Here is a 21753-nt window from a genome sequence, read left to right as displayed (position 1 = left end):
AAAATAATTATTTGGCCCAAAATGTCAGTAGTGAAAGGCTGAGGAACCGTAGTATATAGAATGTCCTGCAGACAGACCATGCACAACATGGACATGTTTAAAGCTAAATCATTACCTTTTTATTTTTACCTACTCTCCTGTTACTTGTTATTCCTAATCTGATTAATGGCACTTAGTTTTATAAATCAGTATCTTGGTAATCATTTTTTTATTTCCTCATTAAGCCCCGCCCCTCTCCACCTTCCAGCCCCGCCTCTCTCCACCTTGCAGTCCCGCCTCTCTCTTCCCACCCCGCCCCCACTTTCCCAGCCCCGCCCATCACCACCCCGCCCCTCCTTCCCACGCCTCGCTCCACCTTCAAGCCCCGCCTCTCCACCCTGCTTCCCTTAGATCTGCAACCGGCTGCTTCCGTCGCCAAAGTTACTACGTTTTCTCTGCGCCGGAAAAAGAGCTCGCGAATACTTTTGGAGTTATGGCGGCGGTGGATATCCGAGGTAACCTGTGCTATTAGCCTTTGTTTCTTGATTGTCTGGGGTCTGGCTTGGGGCTTTATAATTCGCGGGGGCATTTGTGATGTCTCCACGCTTTTTTTCTATGGACCACCCAGGGCTTTAGTCTGGCGAAAAGTTGCCCAGTGTTTCCCAGTTTCTCCGGGGTGTCTTAGGAGGGTCGAAACGCAGGGACTGGAAAAAGCTCTGGGCTTTGAGCCTTCAAACCCGCAGTATTGTTTTACACATATATTTCCACAGTAAATATTGACGCTGTTCTCTCCCGGCGAAGGAATGGCCTTTGAGCCGAGTGGAAGGTGGGGCAATGAACCGACGGGATTTGGTTAGCTTTTTGGGACTTGTCATCGTGGCTGCTTTATTTCTGACATCGCGCCCTTTTCGTCCCTGAGCGTGAATCCCTAAAGTTTTCTTCTGTGTTTTATTTTTGATTCTGCAATACTTTCCATCGAACACCCAACAATTACCGAAGGTAGGGGGTCGTTTATTTTTCACAGCTGGACTGTAAACGTACTCAAATATTTATTGAGTCAGTGAATAAATACATGGAGACTCGTTACCTTCACTGATGCTTGATCTCAGCCTTAAGCCATACATTCTCTTCTCAGCTCACGTACACACATCTGTGGCAGTGAATTTGGGGGGAAACGCCTAGTAGTTGTGTTCTGGGATTCCAAAGAGTGAACGGAAGGGAGATTAAAAAATAGCTGAACCCTGAGAACCTAGTACAGACCAGGTTCCTCCTGGGAGGAAGGGTTATGGAATTTCCCAGGAAAATTAAGTGGCGTGAGAGAGCATCGGAGATTACCTTTATCTTTTACTGTGTGGTGATGTCTCCCACAAAACTTTCTACACTTGTGTGAAACTCTCAACGTAGATTTATTTCCATTTGAAACATTGTGGTACTTTTTCTTAAAGTAAGTGTGAATTTTTGTACCTAGGTGCAAGCTGAGATTCAATCCTCACCCCCAGCAGATTAAAGAAAAAGGGCTTTCCTCAAAAGATTATAGTTTCCTCAAACTGTAATATGCTCCTAATCATTCTTTGTAGGATTGTTTTGTTTGTATATACTTGATTTTTTATTGGTTTTGGGGAGAGAGGAAGAGACAGAGACATCTATTTGTTCCACTTGTTGATGCATTCATTGGTTGATTCTTGTACGTGCCCTGACTGGGCATGGAACTGCAATCTTGGTGTATTGGGACAACACTCTGATCAACTGAGTTCCCTGGCCAGGGCTATATATCCTTGGTTTTTAAAGGAAAGTGTTTAAGATTCCTTTTTCTATATTAACCAGAGTGGAGTCTAGCAAACTTATTACAAATATATCCTCATTTATAATTATTCAAAATGTCCAGTGAACTTCAGCATTTCTGGGTAATAAGTTAGTTTTCCAGTGTCTAATTTTATCACTTGCTGATTGTTGGAGAAGTGTTTTGGGGCTATGTTAGCATAGTCCCTTGCTACTACATAAAAAAAGAAAGAAAGAAACCCTCAGTTTAGACTATTTTCAAATATTTAGCTTTCATAATGTTTTACTTCTTAGATTTTTAGGGTCATTGCAAAGGCTCTGAGGTGAGAGCATGCCTGGTGTGTTAGAGGAGCTGTAAGGGGGCAGATATGGCTGAAACAGTGAGAACCGAGGTGGGGAGGAAATGAGGTCAGAAAGATAGTTGGTAACTTGCTCTGGATCTTCCAATGTGTTGCCATTGCCTTCCACTGGGTCCCCATCATCTGATGCCCATATCTAATGACTGTCCATAATTGTTGGTAGGTAGGATCTTTATTAAACATTTATTTGTGTCTGCAGATTACTCTCTGTGGAAATGGTCTGTAATATTATAACAGTTTATTGCCAGTAACTTGTTATGACATCATACAGACATAGTTCCTACTATGTGAGTGAGAAAGAAACCTAAAATTGTCCTCTACAAATGCTTTTATGTAATCATTCCTACAGAAATGTATAACAAAGTTGCTTCAGGCAAAACTACTTTAATAACTGGGCTATAGTGCTTAAAGCTGAGAATAATGATTATCCTTAGTTGCTTTTCATGAGAAAATTTGTCTTTTTATTTGCTGGCTTGTTATATATTTTGTTATGGTATGATTCATTTATGATGAACCATCTTAATGGTTTGTACTGATTATTTGGTCATTAACATACTTTATTTGTTTCCTTGGTTTTTAATTTATACAATTACTTTTTCTTGCTTGATTCATTTTGTTCACAACTGCTTGTCACCTTGGGTTAGGTCTGACTTCTTCAAACATACCAGAAGCAGTTGCGGTATAGGAGAGGTTGAGGTTTCAATTCTTTCTTCAACCAGTACTATATAGGCATTCATGACTGACACCTAGTGGGATTTACTAGTCAGTGGTATGAAACATTGTTGCAGCAAGTGGCTAATAGAAGCTCATTAAAGGTACTTAGTTATTGTGTCTTTTTTTTCCTTTGTGCATTTTGAAAATTTCAGATTTAATTCTATTCTAAAATGTGAAATTGTATGACTGTAATTGAAGGCATTCTGCTTCTCATTTGCCCTTTAACTTTTGCATCTTTATTATTTCATCTATAATAATCACTTCTTTATTTCTCTGTCTTTGATTGGGAGGTTTCAGATTGGTGGCTCTGATTGTGTTTTCTTTGGCATGCATGTTGTCTGAAAACTTTTGAATTAGTTGCCAATATATAAAAACTTAGGATTTCCATTTTTTTGAAAGACTTCTTTAGATTTCATATCCTATCACTTCTCCACCTAATCAAATTATTCTCTAAACATAATATACTTTTTTATGTCTTCCCACCTTTTCATATGTGTTCTCTCTACTTAGAATTACTTTGCCTCTCTTTTTCTGGGATGAACCTCTGTTTAATCTTTAACATAGAGTACTAAAACCCTCACCCCATGAAAAGTCATTCCAGTGTCCTCAGGTAAGGTATCCTGCACCCTCCACTGTGCTCTCATAGCACATTTATTCATGCTTTTATTGTAGAACTTATCATGTCGAGTTGTTGTCTTCTTGCATACTTACCTCTTCTGTTAGACTGTAAGAGTATGTAAGTTAGGATACATGTTTTCCTTCCATTCATAGTGCCTACAACATTAGATCTAATATTTGTAGGGTTAGATTTTTTTCTCCTTTCTCATATTTTATTATTTTGTTTCTTTCCTATAGATAATCTGCTGGGAATTTCTTGGGTTGACAGTTCATGGATCCCCGCTTTGAACAGTGGAAATGTCCTGGATTACTTTTCAGAAAGAAGTAATCCCTTTTATGACAGAACATGTAATAATGAAGTGGTCAAATGCAGAGACTAACATTAGAACACTTAAAGTAAGTTATTATAAGAAGGTAGCATCTTTGCCAACTAGAGGTTCTGTAGTGAACATTTCTTTCAAGCTCTGAATCATGAAGTACAGAGTAGAAGTTGTGGAAGAACTGGAGTTCCGTTTGGGTTTGTAAAAATTTTTGATGTGCAAAGGAATTAGTAGTAGTCATTTGTTGCTTAGGAAGTCTTCTGTGTGTAACTTCATATATTACTGTCCAATTAAAATATAGCTATGAGGTTTAGAGGTAGGTGTGATCAGTGATTTTAGCAATGCAGCTGTTATTCTCAACCTAGTATCTATAATAACTGTCTTCTCTACAGTTAATTTAATGTTTTTAGTAGGTTTGTAGTAGATTTATCTTTGTATGAAAAATAAAGCAAATACAATTTTGGCCTTGGCTGGTGTGGCTCAGTGGATTGAGCATGGGCCTGTGAACCAAAGGGTCACTGGTTTGATTCCTATTCAGGGCACATGCCGGGGTTGTGGGCCAGGTCCTCAGAAGAGGGTATGGGAGGGGCAACCACACATTGATGTTTCTCTCCCTCTTTCTCCTTCCCTTCCCCTCCCTCTAAAAATAAATAAAATTAAAAAAAGAATTATATAAAGAAAATACAATTTTAGCCAAACAAATGCAAAGCAAGATTCTTCAGACTTAGAATGTTAAGAATTTATTACTGTTACAAAACTTTCTGAAACCACCGTGTAATAAAGTGTTTTTTTTTTACCTGTCAGTTAAACATCAGGGGAAATTCATAAAATTAAATTTCTGTGGTATTTAAAATTTTTGAAAAAATCCTTACCCAAAGATATGTTTATTGGTTTTAGAGAGAGAGAGAGAAAGAGAGAAACATTTATCAGTTGCCTCCCCATACCTGTCCCAACCAGGGATCAAACCCACAATCTAGGTATGTTTCCTTATTCAGCATGAACCCATAGCCTTTTTGGTGTATGGGTTGATGCTCTAACCAACTGAGTCACCTGGCCAGGGCAAACTTCTATGGTATTTTAAATAGCTTTTGTTACAAGACAAATGTTTGTCACTATTAAGAGAACTTATTGTTACTTATTTTTAAACATAATCTATCAGATCAAGAATGCAGTGGGGCAAGCATAAGGTTTTTGATGTTTGCTGGTGGGGTAAAATATATAGTTGACATATATAGTCAAGACATGAAGAGACTTCATGTATACTTTTATATTTTACATATATTTACAGATCTAAGGTCAGAAAGCATTGTGGTATTTTGGTTGCCTTTTTTGAAAAATGCTCTTCATTGTACTTTAATGATGAAAATTTAAATTCATCATGAATTTTTGTAAAGAGATTTTGCTGTTTAAGAACCAAATCTTATGTTATCTGTATTTTACTACCTCAGAAAATAGCCAGATTTATTAAACAGCTAGTTTTTAATATCAAACATAGGCAGTTTTAATTCTACTTACAGTGTTGCTATTCTTTTATATAATAATTTGAATGTTCTACAGAATTGTTTGTAGAACATTCATAGATCCCTGGATGTCTGTGTTCTGTTTTCATTCAGTCAGATGGTTGGAGTAGAATACATCCTTTTACATGCTCAAGAGCCCATTCTTTTTATTATTCGGAAGCAACAGCGGCAGTCTCCTACCCAAGGTAAAATGTGTGAAATTCAGGCATTGTTTTCTTCTTAAAATACCATGACTTATTTGCTTTCTGAGCCATGTGGTTATTTTGTGTTTTTTTATTGGGTTGTCTTTTGGGGATCCCCAAGAGAACATACATGTTCAGTGCTTTACTAGGAGGACTCAGCAGACTCAGCATATAGTCAGTCACATGTACGATTTGTTATGGCCACACAGGCAGGATACACAGCCAGATCAGTAAGGGAAAAAGCCTTTATCAAGTGGGATTGGTAGGAATCAATGTGTAAGCTTCCTACACTTTCCCTCCTGTGAGGGGGCTATACCTCGTACACCTGCCAGCAGTGAAATGCAGCTCCACATGTATATGTCTGCTCAGGGAGGTCTGTTTCAGACTCTCAAGTGCAGAGTTTTTATTGAGGGCTAATCATGTAGACATCCTCTGCCTACTAAAATTCCAGACCCTTAGTAGGAAATCAGGTTTCCCTATAATCATATTGTTTATGCAAATTGTCTAGGAAGACTGGTACACCTGGCATAGCTTTATCACTTAGGAAATGTTTCAAAACCCAAGTTTCACTGGTTACATGTTGGACACCACAGGTCTTCCAGCATGCCCAAGGATAACTCTGCAAGCACTAACAGAGCAACTCTCTGTTTGGAAGCCACCTTTTCCTGTGAGCGCAGTCATTGGGCTTCCAACTGACCCTCGAGTATCCCAAGTAACCTTTCTTTTCATAGTCATGGAATCTTAATTCTGTTACAGAATACATGGTAGGTACAATTGTACCAAACTCATAGGTCAGTTGAAAATTTTCATTGACACATTCAACCAAAAGTCCCTGCCAGGGTTATTTTTCCAAAACAAACCAGCCTTAGAATCAAAGTGAAGAGTATAGAATTTGGGTTTGATTTTTTTAGGGTTTTTTTTAATCTATACCCAAAGATATGTTTATTGATTTGAGAGAGAGAGAGAAACTTCAGTTGATTGCCTCCTGTTGCTGCTCTGACTGGGAATCGAACCTATGACCTTTTGATATACAGGACAACAACACTTCAACCAACTGAGCCCCAGCCAAGGCCAAATTTGATTTTAAATCAAAAACTCACCTATTTCCAGAAATGACCATCTTCATCTCTTAGTTAGATACCCTCATGAAGACATTTAGTAACAACTCTGATATTACCTGATTCCAGAGAATGACTTGTTAAGGAAGTTGTGGTTCCAGAGTCAGGAATTGAAATTAACTGTAAAAATCTAGAGTTTCTGTTTAGAGAAAAAGAGAACCTTAGAACAAAGGCAAGACCAGAGACAGGATTTCTATGATGAGAAGGTTCAAGGTGTAGAAGCTATGCAAGGTGGCACCAGCCTCAGTAGCAGCTGTTTTTCCTCCTTAGGACCCAGAACTGGGGCACAGAGGCAAGTTCAAAGTGTGACCGACCACAGCAGCATTGGAGCACATAGGAACTTGCTAGAGATGTGCTGTGCCTACTGAGTAAGAATGCGATTTTTAACAAGATATGCAAGTGACTCTAGGACACGAGTTGGCACACTCTTTCTCTGAAGGTCCACAGAGTAGATTTTTTAGACTTTGGTGGGCGTCATGGTCTCTGTGACAATTGCTCAACTGCTGCCATAGCAGCTGTAGGTAATAACGAATGGGTGTGGCTGTTTTGACTATAATGGGAATTGCCAGGCCTGCCTTAAGTTTTAATATGGGAACATGTCAAATTTTAGTCATTTTTTAATGGAAATCTATTTAGTACTGGTGTATATAACTGTATTCATAAACATTTTTTTTCTCCTACTGCTTTAGTTATCCCACTGGCTGATTACTATATCATTGCTGGAGTGATCTATCAGGCACCAGACTTAGGATCATTATAAACTCTAGAGTGGTAAGTGTCTTCACATTTAAACACTGAAGAAAACTTTTACTGAAGCTACCTTGCTTTCAGAATAAAGAGGAGGTCTTCTCCCTTGTGTAAGTTGGTATAAAGTGTTGAGTTTTAGAATGTTTTGAGTGTTGTTACTGTGGGCCAATTCTGTATTAGAAGTATACATCATAGCCCACTATGTAGAGATTCAGGTTCTGAAAACTGGAAAATTGCTGTCTTTACAAATGTAATATTTTGTATTTACTTTGGAAATTTTGGTTAATCTAATGAGAAATCAGAAACTTTTTTTTTTTTACAAGCTTACTGCAGTGCATGGCATTCAGTCAGCTTTCGATGAAGCTATGTCATACTGTCGATATCATCCTTCCAAAGGGTATTGGTGGCACTTCAAAGATCATGAGGAGCAAGGTAGGTAGAACACCTGGACCCTCCGAAAACATTTTTTTGGCACTCTAAAAGAATGAAGCTGTTTTTTTTTTTTTTTACTCCAAAAGAATGAAGCATTTTTTGGTACTCTAAAAGAATGAAGCTGGTTTTGTTAGGAAAATAGCTGTTGATGATTTCTAGGTCTGTTTTACTTCTCCTTAGGAAGATTCTTCATAGGATGATGACATTGTCACAGCTGTAATTTATATAAATGGATGTGATAATAGCTTTCTCCTAGGAACAGATGTAAATTTTAATGTTAGGTAAGTGGTATTCTTTGATAAGTGGGTTCGAGGTTTTTAAATATTTGGAACATGCAGAGAAAATCAGTGATGAGGAATGAGTAATGATGATATTTCTTGCTTATGTAACTATTGAGTCATCTGGAAATTTGGAACCTGAATCCCCCCAGTTCTTTTTTTTTAATCCTCACCCAAGGACATATTTCCACTGATTTTATTTTTACTTTTTTAAAGATTTTATTTATTTATTTTCAGAGAGAGGGAAAGGGAGGGTGAAAGAGAGGAGAGAAACATTGATATGTGAGAGATAATTGATCGGTTTGCCTCTCGCACGCCCTGCTAACTGGGGACCTAGCCTACAACCCCAGCATGTGCCCTGACTGGGAATTGAACTGGCGACCCTTCGGTTTGCAGGCCGACGCTCAATCCACTGAGCCACACTAATCAAGGCTCCATTGATTTTTAGAGAAACACCGATTGGTTGCCTCCCGTACATTGATTGGTGCCCCAACTGGGGATCAAACCCTCAATTTAGGCATGTGCTCTGACTGGGAGTCAAATTGGCAACTTTTTGGTGCACGATGCTCCAACCAACTGAGCCACGTGGGCAGGGCTGAATCTGCCCCCCTACCCCGCCACTCCTTTTAAAAGTAGGGGAGATACTCTTAGAGGCTTATCCCCAGGTGATCATTCTGTTTTGATCTTGCCATTTTATTATCTGTTGTGATGCCGAAGAATGCCTAGTTTCCATAGCTGCTATCTGCTATTTATTCTACACCTTATTTTACCAATACTTTTGGAAATGTGTGTAAGCAGTAAACCCTATAGTCTGTATTTCCTTCTCTGAGAAATAGCAATTCAGAATAATTACTATGGGAAAGTAACCTTTAAATAGAATGCAGACTTATATGAATGGTTGGTCTCTCAGATACAGTTATATTTATTCTTAGTAGTTGCAGGCTGAACATTATGTAGGAAAGTTTGCATCAGTTAAATAAACTCCTAAGAGCTCTTTGCTCCTAGCCTAATGAAATGTTTGGAGTAAAACTTACCTGGAGCCCTTCATTTAGAGATAGTCTCCCAGTACAATCCTACGCCCAGGGAAATTCCACATATCATTAATTTAAGAATTTCTCTTTGTAAGTTCTTTTTTTTTTTCCCTTGTCTTGAGATCTTCTGTTGTTGGTTGGTCCTGTTTTTTTTTTCAGCAAATTTAATCTTCATAATTGAGGTTGGTAACTTGGGGAATTTGTGAAAGTTGCATTTTCCATTTGCACCTGTAAGATTTCATGGGAAAAGACCATTTAATACACTTAAAATATATACAAAGATAATTTTAGACAAATAATTTGGATTGTGATTTTGATAATTATGGAATACGTTACCCTTCAAATTCTTTGTCTATCCATGCTTATATACTAAAACTAAAGTATCTTTTTAAAAAATGTATTTTCAGTTATAGTTTACATTCAATATTATTTGTATTAGTTTTAGAAGTATAGCATAGTGGTTAGACAGTCATATACTTTAAAAGTTAAAACTAAAGTATCTTGAAAAGACATCAGCTTTTTAAATGTTAGAATGTTAACTTCATGTAAGAGGGAGAGTTAGAACACTTCTTTGTATACTCTCTGTTAACTTATTGCAGTATTATTTTTGAACTAGCAGTCTTAAAAATAATGAAGTTGAGTATGTTTATGCTGGACAAAGATTTATAAAATATAAAACATCAAACTAGGCAAGTGTTTTGATATGAACTTCATATTTTAATAGATAAAGTCAAACCTAAAACCAAAAGGAAAGAAGAACCAAGATCTATTTTCCAGAGGCAACGTTGTGGATGCCTTACTCCTAGACCTGAGACAAAAGTTTCACCCAAATTTGTGCAGGTAATGAGGACATATGCTATTATTTTGATTTGGACATTGTTTTTTGGTGTATTTATTTTTATTTAAAGTTTATATTGATTTTTTTTTGTAAATTAATTTTTTAAAATTTTAATCATTGTTCAAGTACAGTTAAAGTTTTTATTGATTTGAGAGAGAGAGAGAGAAATATTGGTTTGTTAGTTTCACTTATTTATGGATTATTGGTTGATTCTTGTATTGCCCTGACCGGAGATCAGATCTGCAACCTTGGTGTATTGGAATGACTCTCTAACCAACTGAACCACCCAGCCAGGGCCTGGCATATTTTTTCTCAATTGAGAACTGTTTCAGATGTGACCTAAAAAATACCGATTTTCCTCATTGTTAAAAAATGATCTCTGAATCAAAGGAGAGATTTTGAAGAACTTAATGGGGAAAAGGGTAAAGGGAATGGAATTAATATGCCCTCCTCCCAGGGGAAATTCTGTATGTCATTAATTTCACTGTTGTGTGCTGTTGAGTTTAATTCCTCACTGAATCTTAACAGCCTATTAGGACTACATATAGACAATATTCTCATTCAAAAAGATTGCCAAAGCGTCATAAATGGTAGCAAAAATAGAATCTGAAACTCATGCTGTTTCTACTCTATTGTACTCATTTTCCAGCCTGATATAGTAGATATTTTAAGTCCTTAATGAGAACAGTTATAAAACTTTTGTAACCAAAAAAAAAACCCCCCAAAAAACCCCAAAACAAAAAGGAACATTTTGAAGCATAAGGTTTGGCATGATAAATGAGGGGACAGGAGTAATTGTAGAGGTAATCACCTTGGTGTTTAAGTTATAGGAATCCATGTTATTTTGGGAGTTTCAACAGCAGTAGCAAATCCACCCTGCCATTCTACTCAATGAGCTGTTGGAAGTGAAGTAGTAGCTATGAGAGGAATATGTGAACATGTCATTCTCATAGGTAATCTCAGTTCTTATGGTGCCTTTACAGGGCTATGTATACACAAGGTATATATACCTGTTTTTTTGTGTGTGGTGGGGGACCTAATTAAGAGATTTTTTGAGGGTAATTTTAGATTAAATGAGATTCTTCACATCATGTAGGGAGATACCCCATCCCTCAGAGCTCTCCCGGCTGCCGTGGATGAGAACAAATCGTCCTGGACCACAACCTTGTTGTTCCCACGGGGAAGTGGGTGGCAATTCCCTCTACTGGAGAACGCCCCAAACTTTCTCCCAAACAGCTTTATTGGGAATGGTAATGTGTAGTGTACACAGCATACGTGCATAGCTCATCAGTCGATGTCAAAAGGCTATAGTCATACAAAAACGGTATTATCTATAGATAACAATTGAAAGAAACACAGAGATCTGTCTGTCATAGGTCAGGGTCTGTTAGTCATTCTGATGCCAGAAGGGTCTTTAAGACATGTTTCATGAGATAAGGGTTTACTCCTTATGCCTTGAACTTAAACACATGGTTTGTATTGGCAGGACTATGCTGGACAGAGCAAACTTCAAGGATACAACGTACATTTCAGGCCTCATTCCCATGGGAACCGTAGGCGTTAGAGTCAAGTCATCTGCCACCTGCGTTACCAGGTTTTCTAGGGAGATTTACTAGCCCCTTTCTGAGCCTGCTGTTGTGGGGCTGCAATCCCTGAAACCATGCAGAGTGGTCCCCAATACCACGAGATGACTTCAGAACAGGCCCCCCATCCCCCACTCCCTTTCCTGACTTTTACCCTAGGAGAGACATGTGCTATTGGAATGGTTATGTGATGGGGAGGGAACAGGACACAGCTGGATCAGGACAGGAAAGCCAGTTTCCTTCACAAGCCAGGAAAGGACAGAGAAATCTCATGATGACACTTGAAGATTGAAACAGGGTCTGATGAATAAATGAATTACAGCTGTGTGTAGGGTGATGCGTAACCACTACAGAGTGTAATGGTTAGGTATGGTTGACCGTTCACTCAGTGAGTACTCAGTATATACCAGGAAGGGCCAGGGGAAGAAACACCTAGACCTACCCAGTACAGTAGCCGTCAGGCACCACGTGACCAATGAGCACTTGAAACGCAGCCAGTCCACAACTCATTTACACGTGAGTTGTGACATGTGTAAACTACAGACTGGGATCAAAGGCTTGATACTGAAAAAAAAGGTAAAATACTTTATTAAAATTAAAATACTGATTATATGTTGAAATAATATTTCAGCTATATTTGGTTTAAAACATAAAATCACCTGTTTGTGAAAATATGACTACTGGGAAAGTTAAAATTACATATGTAACTTGTAATTGTGGCTCGTATTATATTTCTTTTACATAATGTTGATCTAGAAAATGGGAATAGAGCATGTAAAACCGGAAATATAAGTGTTAATGAGAACAAATAATACACAGAAACCAGAAAGTCCTTAGTTTTTTTTCTCCCTAGTTCCTTGAGGTGTAAGGTTAGATTATTTGAGAACTTTTTCTTTTAGTATTGGCACTTAGCACCATCAGTTTCTCTCCTAGTATTGTTTTTGCTGCATTCCATAAATTTTGGTATGTTGTGTTTTCATTTTCATTTCTCTTCAGATAATTTCTTATTTCCCTTATGATTTCTTTTTTAGCCCATTGGTTCAGGAGTGTGTTGTTTAATTTCCACATATGAGTTAGTAGCAGGAAGGACATAGTAAAGATTAAAAATAAGTGAAATAGAGACTAGAAAAACAATAGAAAAATCAGTGAAACTGAGAATTGGTGTTTTTTTTAATTCTTTTTAAGAGTTTGGTATTTTTTAAAAGGAAATAAACTTAACAGATTTTCAGCTAGACCAAAAAGAGAAGACTCAAATTAGTAAAATTAGGAATGGAAGGGGAAACATTACAACTGGTGTCACCAGAAACAAAAGATCATAAAAGATTAGACTACTATAAGTAATTATATGCCAACAAATTGAATAACCTAGAAGAAATTCCTAGAAACATGCAGCCCACCAAGACTGAGTCATGAGGAAATAAAAACTCAGAACAGACCAAGAATGAATATCAGTAATCACAACCTCAACAAACGAAAGTCTAGCACCAGATGACTTCACAAGTGAATTCTACCAAATGTTTAAAGAGAATGCCAATTCTTCCAGACTCTTCAGTAAAAAAACCTGAAGAGGGTAGGAACACTTCCAAGTTCATTTTATGAGGCCAACATTATTCTAATGTCAGAGACAAAGATATGACAGGAAAACTACAGTCCAATGTCCCTGATAAACATAGATGTAATATCCTTACTGAAAAACTAGCAAACTAATCCAGCAACACACTAAAAGGATCATGCACATGATCAAGTGGGATTTATCCCTGAGATGCAAGGATGGTTTAATACACTAAAATAATATGATATATCACACTATCAGAGTAAAGGATAAAAATTACACAACAATCTCAGTAAATGCAAGAAAAGGCATTTGAAATCTTTTGTTATAAAAATGCTCAACAAAATGGGTGTTAAAGGAATGTACCTGTACATAAAAAGGCTGTATGTGAGAGACCCACAGCTAGTACATTCAGTGGTGGAAAAACAAACTTTTTCTCTCAGATCAGGAACGAGACAGGATACTTACCCTTCATACTTCTTTTCAACATCATACTGGGAGTCCTAGCCAGAGAAATAGGCAAGAAAAAGAAATAAAAGGTATCCCATTGGGAAAGAAGTAAAATTGTTTCTTATTGCAGATGACATGATCTTAAACATAGCAAACCCTGAAGACTTCACTGAAATATCTGTAAGAACTAATCAGTGATTCCAGTAAAGTTGCTGGATATGAAATAGGTGCATTCTATGTACTAACAGTTCACTGTCTGAAAAGGATATTAAGAAAACAATCCCATTTACAATAACATTAAAAAAAAAACCCTTAGGGTTGAATTCTTTGTTTCCAGCTTTATTGATACAGTTCCGTGCCATCTAGTACTGTGTAAGTTTAGGGGCCACAGTGTACTGATTTGGTGCACTTATGTGTGCAGAATGATTACTACCACAGTGTTAGCAGACACCATCATGTCACATAAATACCATTTCTTTTTTGTGATGAAATCATTTAAGATTTACTTTAAGCAACTTTCAAGTATGTAAGACAGTAGTATTAACTATAATCACCATGTTACACATTAGATCCCCAGAACTTAATTCATTTTGTAACTGCAAATTTGTACTCTTTGACCAACATCTCCCCATGTCCCTTGCCCCCACACCCCCACCACTGGTGCCTACCACTTTATCTCTGTGTGTATGATTGGTCTCTTTAGATTACACATATAAGTGACATTTTAATAGTATTTGTCTTTTGCTGTCTGACTTAATTTCACTTAGCTTAATACCTTCAAGGTTAGCCCTTTTTTTCCCCAAAGGGAAGATTTTCTTTTAATGGCTGAAAAATGTTTCATCTTCTTTATCTGTTAATTTGTTGATGGACAAGTAGATTGCTGCTTATCTTGGCTGTTGTGAATAATGCTACAATAAACATGGGAATGCACGTATCTCATTGAGATCCTGTTTCATTTCCTTTCAGTATATATCCAGAAGGGGGATTGCTGGCTCATTGGTAGTTCTATTTTAAGTTATTTTAGGAACATTCACACTGTTTTCCCTAGTGGTTGTAACAGTTTACATTCTTACCAGCAATGCACAAGGGTTCTCTTTTCTCCGCATCCTCACCAGTACTTATACACCAACACTTATATCTTGTCTTTTTTATAATAGGTGTACTAACAGGTGTGATGTGATTATCTCAATATTTTCTCCAATTTGGTAGGTTGCCTTTAATTTGTTGATGGTTTCCTTTGCTCTGTGGAAGTTTTTTAGTTTGATGTAGTCCCTCTGCTTTATTTTTGCCTTTGAAGCATTTCCATTTGGTGTCAAATTCAAGAAATCATCCCTAAGACTGATGTTAAGGAACTTACTACCACCTATGTTTTCTTCTAAGAAAGTTTTAGATTTAGATCTTATGTCAGGAATTAATCCATTTTGAGTTGATTTTTGTGTATTGTGTTAAATAGTGGTTCAGTTTCACTGTTTCGCATGTGACTGTCCAGTGTTTACAGCATCATTTGTTGAGGATGCTGTCCTGTCATCGTTGTATACTCTTGGCCCTTTGTTGTAAATTAATTGACTCTATATATGTGGCTTTATTTCTGGGCTCTGTGTTCTGTTCCATTGGTATATGCCTTTTTATGCCAATACTGTTTTGGTTACTATAGCTTTGTAATGTAGTTTGAAATCTGAGATATCTACATGCTTATGTGTATTGCAACATTAATCACTATAGCCAAGGTGTGGAAACAACCCAAATGTCCATTAAGAGATGAATGGAGAGCACTGGCTAGGTGGCTCAGTTGGTTGGAGCATCATCCCATACACTAAAATGTTACAGGTTCAATTCCCGGTCAGGGCACATACCTAAGTTGTGGTTTTGATCCCTGGTCGGGGCATGTATGGGAGGTAACAATCGCTGTTTCTCTCTGTCTCTCTCTGTCTCTCTCTCTCTCAATATCCTCAGGTAAGAATTTAAAAAAAAAAAAAGAGAGGTGAATGTAGAAAGAAACTGGTGTATATATATGGTTGATATTAATTCAGCCTTTATAAAAGAAGGAATACCTTTTGCAGCATCCTGGATGGACCTGGACTATATTATGCTAATTGAAATAAGTCAGTCACAGAAGGGTGGATAGATGCTGTATGATTTCAGTTACATGAAGTATCTAAGATAGTGAAAACTTATACATGCAGAAAATTTTATGGTGGTTGCTAGAGGATGGAGGAAGGGGGAAAATAGGGAGTTGTTAATTGGATATAAAGTTACAGTTAGACAACATGAATAAGTTCTGGAGGTCTGCTATACAAAGTGATGCCTATAGTTAACACTGTGATGTCGTCCTTAAAACTTGGTACGAGTGTAGATGTCTTATAGAGTGGAGTTCTTAGCACACACAAAAAACCCAAAGGAACATAAGGAATCTTTTGGAGGTGATGAATATGTTTATTACCTTAATTGTGCTGGTGGTATCATAGGTATATATGTATGTCTAAACTCATCAAATTGGATACATTAATATGTGCAGTTTTTGTATATCAGTTATACTTCTATATACCCGTAAAAAAAAATCAGCAAGTACTCTGACTATGAGACATAAAAGATGGGGTTAAGGTCAGATTAAGAAGGATTGATTGTACAGGCTCTCTAAAGGAGTTTGTGGTTAATACTGTAGTCCAGTGCTTGCTACTTTAAACCTATGACCTGTTAGTACTTCCATAAACATAACAGGTTTCTGAATTAAAAGTTCTTTGAAGTATTAAAATAATAACTATCATCATTAAGGGCAAACCAAAGCAGTAGTAATTTTTTTATAAATACATGAAGTATTTATTCAAAATACTAAAATATTCTCTCCTTCATCTTCTAGACCCTAATCATTGACTAGCTGAGAATTATTGATGATGGTGGTAGGGACCCAATAAATGTTTAAAGACCATTACAAGAAAGAAATTTAGTTAGTTTTGTGTTTTTTGGAAGATAACCCATAACAATGTAGAGGATGCTTAGGAAAATGTGATGTTTGGAGTTAGGGACAATAGATTATAGAAAGTTTGAATTAATTCTGTGGCCAGAGAAAGAGAAGGGAGATTCAAAAGATGTTTCAGATTCAGGATTGCCTAATTTTGGTGGTTAAATTTGGAGAGATTGTCATTAAGGATGATTCTTGAGGTTTCAGGCCAAGAATTAGATTTGATATGGATTTATTAACCAAAATTTAGAATATGTGTAGGAAAAGAAACAGATTTTTGGCTTAATCTAGTTGCTAGAGGTTCTGTTTTCACTGACTAACCCCCAGAACATTCGGAGGCCTACCCTCTGTGTTTGGATTCTTGAGGTATTCCAGCTGAGCGACTTCTCCTTTTTTTATGGCCCAGGGGCCCTGCTTCATTCCCATGTGTGTGCCGTCCTGTCTGGTGAGCTAAGCTGGACAGTTTTGAAAGCTCAGAGTTCTCTTGAATATTAAAAAACAAAACAAAACATCAACATTTTACCTTACAGAAAGTTATGGAAATTAAGATAATGTAGAAAAGTAGAGAGAATAATTAATGGACCCCCATATACCTATTACTCTGCTTCAGTAATTATCAAACCTACTCAATTTAATTTTATCTCTTCTTCCTCCACTTCCTCTCAATTGTTTGAAGCAGGTTGCTGACTCTATATCATTTCAGTGAGTTTTTTTTTTACCTTTTCCTTTTAAAGGTTTAGCTGTAGGCGCACATACAGTTGTCATTTTCCAGAACCCCGCCTGTCTTTCAACCATCCAAGAGCCAAAAGCCAACTCCCAAAGAGAGAGCATGTTCAACTCTGTCATAGAACTAGGAAAAAGGATGGCTTCCTCTAGAATGGTTCCTCTAGAATAATTCTTTTGCTCCTCGTACCTAAAATGTTTCTCCTTGGATCTAGAAAAGAAAATAAATTCTTGGTTAACTTGAAATCTCTCCTATGAACTCCTGTTTACCTCTTGTATTTCCCAGAACATTTGTAGCTCAGAACTTGCTCCTCCTTATCCATTGTATTTAACAGTTAAGCTTCTAGATCCTAGGAATGTTGCCCATTAGGGGGATGCTCAGGAGAGTATTAGAGGAGTCCTGACTGCTTTGAAGATCCTTTTTCTATATTTTAATTCTTATTACCACTGACCATCACACTAACTGTGATACAATGGGAGTTCAGGCCCGCAGAGCCTTTTATGATGAATGTCTTTCAGTGCTGTTTTAGGAAGCTACTAGAACACCATAGACTGTTACTTCAGCAAGGTTTTTCCCAAGGTTACATGATTAAATTTTATCGAAAGGCACCCCCATTCTACTTTGTCATCTCAAGCCACATCCTACTAGTTTGACAGTATTCACTAGGAAAGATTAGACAGTGCACATTGTGTTGATAATGACATTATTCCAATACCCAGATGTAGTTCAAATGGTTCGGTGCTAGCAGTATAAGAATACTCCCTCACAGTTTTCTCACTTCCTCAGTACATGCCAAATATTTGTTTTCCTATTTTAAATTTAAAAAGATTTGTTGACGTATTAAGCCTAAGATGTTCATAAAAATATGTGACAATGTGGCTGTGTTGGGGGTTTCTGTGACCTCCCCATATTTGGTGATTTGTGTAGAGGTCTCACAGTACTTACTACAGTGACATAGTAAGGATATACAGCCAGTTACAGGGGAAACAATGTAAATGGAGGCTTCCCTATACTCTCTCTTTCCCACCAGGGGTCACACAGAGCCTACTTCTCTCAACAATGACAATGCAGCAACATGTATGTGATAGTTCTTTCTAAGGAAGTCCATTAGAGACTTGATGCCTGTGTTTTTTTGGTGGGGGTGGGAAGAGGGTGTCATATATGTGCTGTATCTAAGAGCATGTACTGAAATTCCACATTCCCTGCATAAACAGCATTATGTGTACAAACAATCTAGGTGCAGTAGCCACCATTATCAGTTAGGGAATGATGGGAATACTCCAGAAATCCAAGTTCCTAGTCCCCAGCCAACGGCCAGACTTGCAGGTTGGCCTGAGGAGAGCAGCCTCAGGCCTTCTGTGTTAACCTTTCTGCACAATGGGTTGTAATAGGGAGCTCAGTTTTGGTCTTACGAAGTGTAACAGTTCCCAGAACTTGCAGTTGGTGTGGGCTGGTAGGCACTTGGCAAGCATGAATCTGGCACATGTGATATCAGAAAATTTTGTAGTCTTTAGTCATAGGAATAGATAAGAAAGCCAAAGGAGGGCATCAAAAAGAAATTCAGAAAACAAAGGGAGACGTTAACTTTGAAATGACAGAGATAACTTGAGATAGCAGAAGTATATAAAGGTGTTTTGTGTGTGTGCGTGTGTGTGTGTGTGTATGTATGCAAAGGTAGATAAATGGGAGGGAACTTGGGGCATTGACTTTTTTCTTTTAACGTAAGAGGTAGAGTCATCAGCTGAGAGTGTGGGGTAAGTTGTGAGCCTTGCTGAGGAAGGAAGAGGAGGAAAGTGTTTTAAAGCATTTCACTTGAGTAATAGGGAAAGGGAGGTGACAGGATTCAATTAAGCAAAAGAACTGCTGTGCAGATTGAAAGATCTGACCTTTTCCTGACTCCTAGCACCCTGATCATTTTTTTCTGCAGTTTGATTTTTAATAGTACACTTATTAGAAGTTCATAGAAAAGTGCCTTTCTCCTCTATTTCCCACACCTGCCAACTTTAAAAGTCAGAGGGTTCACCCAAACTTTATTCTACTTTTTTTTATAGCTCTTACTTCTAAGCAAGTAAGTCTCAAGAATTGAAAGGCTCTATTTTCCATTCTGTTATTCCTCTTCCATTGGATTCTACTTAGCTGATACGTATTTGTAAATCAGCATAACCTGGATGTGGAGGCGAGGGCTTTATAGGTGTTGAAAGGTTCTTTATGTTTGACTCTTTCGTTCTAGTTTTAGATTTGTCTTTTCTGACACAGGTGAATAAGAAGTAGAAAATGATAAATTTACTTTTTATGGTACATAGTTCCTCTTCATGAAATCATTTACAATGTAATTTGAATGAAGGTATGATTTTAATAAGAATTATGAAGTCAGGAAGAAAATTTTGCTAACCTGTTCTGTTTTTTTTCTACTTTTCCCCACTCCCTCTCCTTTGTTTTCTCTTTTTTCAATTATAGCAAAAGTCTGGAGAAAAGCCTGTCCCAGGTATGGTTTGTCTGGTAATCTTATTAAAATTGAAACAAGATCAAACAGCCTGTTTAACTCAGTGACAGCTATAGTGTGTGAGATGAGCTGTTGTCACTTTGTCCTCCTGGATTCTCTCATTGTAGTTTGTTACTCCTAACCTTTGAGACTTGCTGAACTGCCAAAAGTTGGTGCTTTTGTGGTAGTGATAGTATCTAAAAGGTGAATCAGAGTGGAAAGAGTAGGAATTGAGGAGGTGTGAAAAGCCAAGCTGATTGGGGTTTTGAGTTCAAATTTCAATGTGGAAAAAGTTCTGGTTCATCGTTGAAAAGAGGTATTGAACCATCCATTGAACTGGGATGAAATAATTATTTATCTTGTTTATGTATAATGTCTCATTTAAAGTCATGGGTTTTTGGTCTAGTATCATATTTACTTGGTATCAGGTTTTTAGGTTTGTGAATAGATTCTTCCACATCTGCCTGATGAAACAGCTAAATTTAGAACTTGAGGTGAGGAATTCTAAATGAATTGGAAAGAGTCTGAACCATTCACATTAACTCTTGTCTAAATTGATCTCATCCATCCATTCTTTGCCCCCTCCAACAAATACCTGCTTTTCATGGGCAGTGGATCAGACAAAGAAAGAGGCAGAACCTACACCAGAAACTGTAAATCTGAGGAGAAGGAGACCGCGAAGAACATCCAACAGACTGTGAGCACCAAAGGCCCCCCTGAAAAACGAATGAGACTTCAGTGAGTATTGGACAAGAGAGAAGCTTCCAAGACTTCTTGTCCATTATTATACCTCATTACTGTGAAAGGCTCTTGACTTAAAAGTTCTTTGTCACAACCCTTTCATTTGTATAGAATGTGCTTGTTCTTTAAAAAAGGATATAAGGACCCTTGAGCTTTTAAGATGGGTATTTGTGTCTTTTGTAACCTTTCCCCTACAGGACACTCGATCGTCCCCCTCACTCACATGTGTACAGACTGCTTTTTTGTGTTTAAAACCAAATAAAGGTATTTGTCTAGATTACTTAATCATGGCATTTCCCCCTTATTTCTCTCTGAAATATTTCCAGATGCACTTTGTAAATACAAAGGATTAATGTTAACGTAGTGACTAAGCCTACTTTCTTTCTTAGTTGCATATTTCTCAGTATTAAAATCCTAACATTACTAACAATCTGAATGATAAAGAAATGGGGGAAAAACCTCACACATCTATACCATCACCCTACAAATACTATAACAGTTTTGTGAATTTTTTGTCTTCTTTTTCAATGCATAGCTATTTTAGAAACCAAAGCTTGTAATTTTTCTGTTCGTGTAATTTTATGTTATTATAGTATTATGTCTGTTGTAAGCACTTCTCCATGTTTACTTAGTTTTCATAGATTATTTATTTTAATGACTGAATAATTCCTGTGAATGACTATACATTTTCTTAAACTCGTTCTCTGGTTTACTTTGGTTGTTCCCAAGGCTGTTGTGATTATACTTGTCTGTGATTTTTCAGTATTTAGTAGGATAGAGTCCCAGTGGTAAAATCATTAGAATTTGTACCTTTTTTTCCTCCTAGTCCATATTGCCAAGTTATTTTTCTCAAAAGGTTTGGACCAGTTGTCACTCAAACAGTGAAGTATGAAAATACCTCCCCCCCCCCCCCCAGAATTTTACTACCACTGACTATTGTCACTTGTTTTTTGCTAATTAAATAGTAAAAAAATGGTTTTATCATTTTAAGTAGTTGGATAATTGTTCACGTTTGACTTTTGCTTTTATGAAATGTCTGATTTCCATATTGTATAAGATTTTTCTTTTAGCTTTTTATTTTGACATAATTTCAGGCTTACAGAAAAGTGTAAAAATAGTACAAAGAATTCATACACACACACACGCACCTTTTGCCTAAATTCTCTATATGTTAACGTTTTTCCATATTTGTTTTACTCTTTGATCTTTTTCTATCATCTCCTCCACCTCAAACTCTTGCTATCAATTGCTGTTTTTCTCTCTATGTATTTCTATAATACACATGCATATACACCTTTTACTTTTGCATTGAGAATCAGTTGCAGACATGATGCCCATTTTCCACTA

At 37.1% G+C, this 21753-nt stretch overlaps 1 protein-coding gene across 1 annotated transcript; it reads left to right on the top strand.

Annotated features, from left to right (window-relative positions):
- The first annotated feature begins 457 nt into the window (after positions 1-457).
- Positions 458-20691, top strand: MED6 (mediator complex subunit 6). Its single transcript, XM_036011596.1, is given in 11 exon segments — positions 458-494; positions 3687-3812; positions 3815-3845; positions 5383-5474; positions 7279-7341; positions 7344-7360; positions 7660-7768; positions 9802-9917; positions 19641-19668; positions 20278-20316; positions 20319-20691. Coding segments are annotated over 11 exon segments (732 nt in total). The 5' UTR covers positions 458-472; the 3' UTR covers positions 20408-20691.
- Positions 20692-21753: the final 1062 nt, after the last annotated feature.

The sequence above is a fragment of the Phyllostomus discolor genome, chromosome 1 (genome assembly GCF_004126475.2).
Source record: "Phyllostomus discolor isolate MPI-MPIP mPhyDis1 chromosome 1, mPhyDis1.pri.v3, whole genome shotgun sequence".
Classification (NCBI taxonomy): Eukaryota; Metazoa; Chordata; class Mammalia; order Chiroptera; family Phyllostomidae; genus Phyllostomus; species Phyllostomus discolor.
Note: the sequence above shows the minus strand (reverse complement) of the source record. Positions and strands in the feature narration are given on the sequence as shown.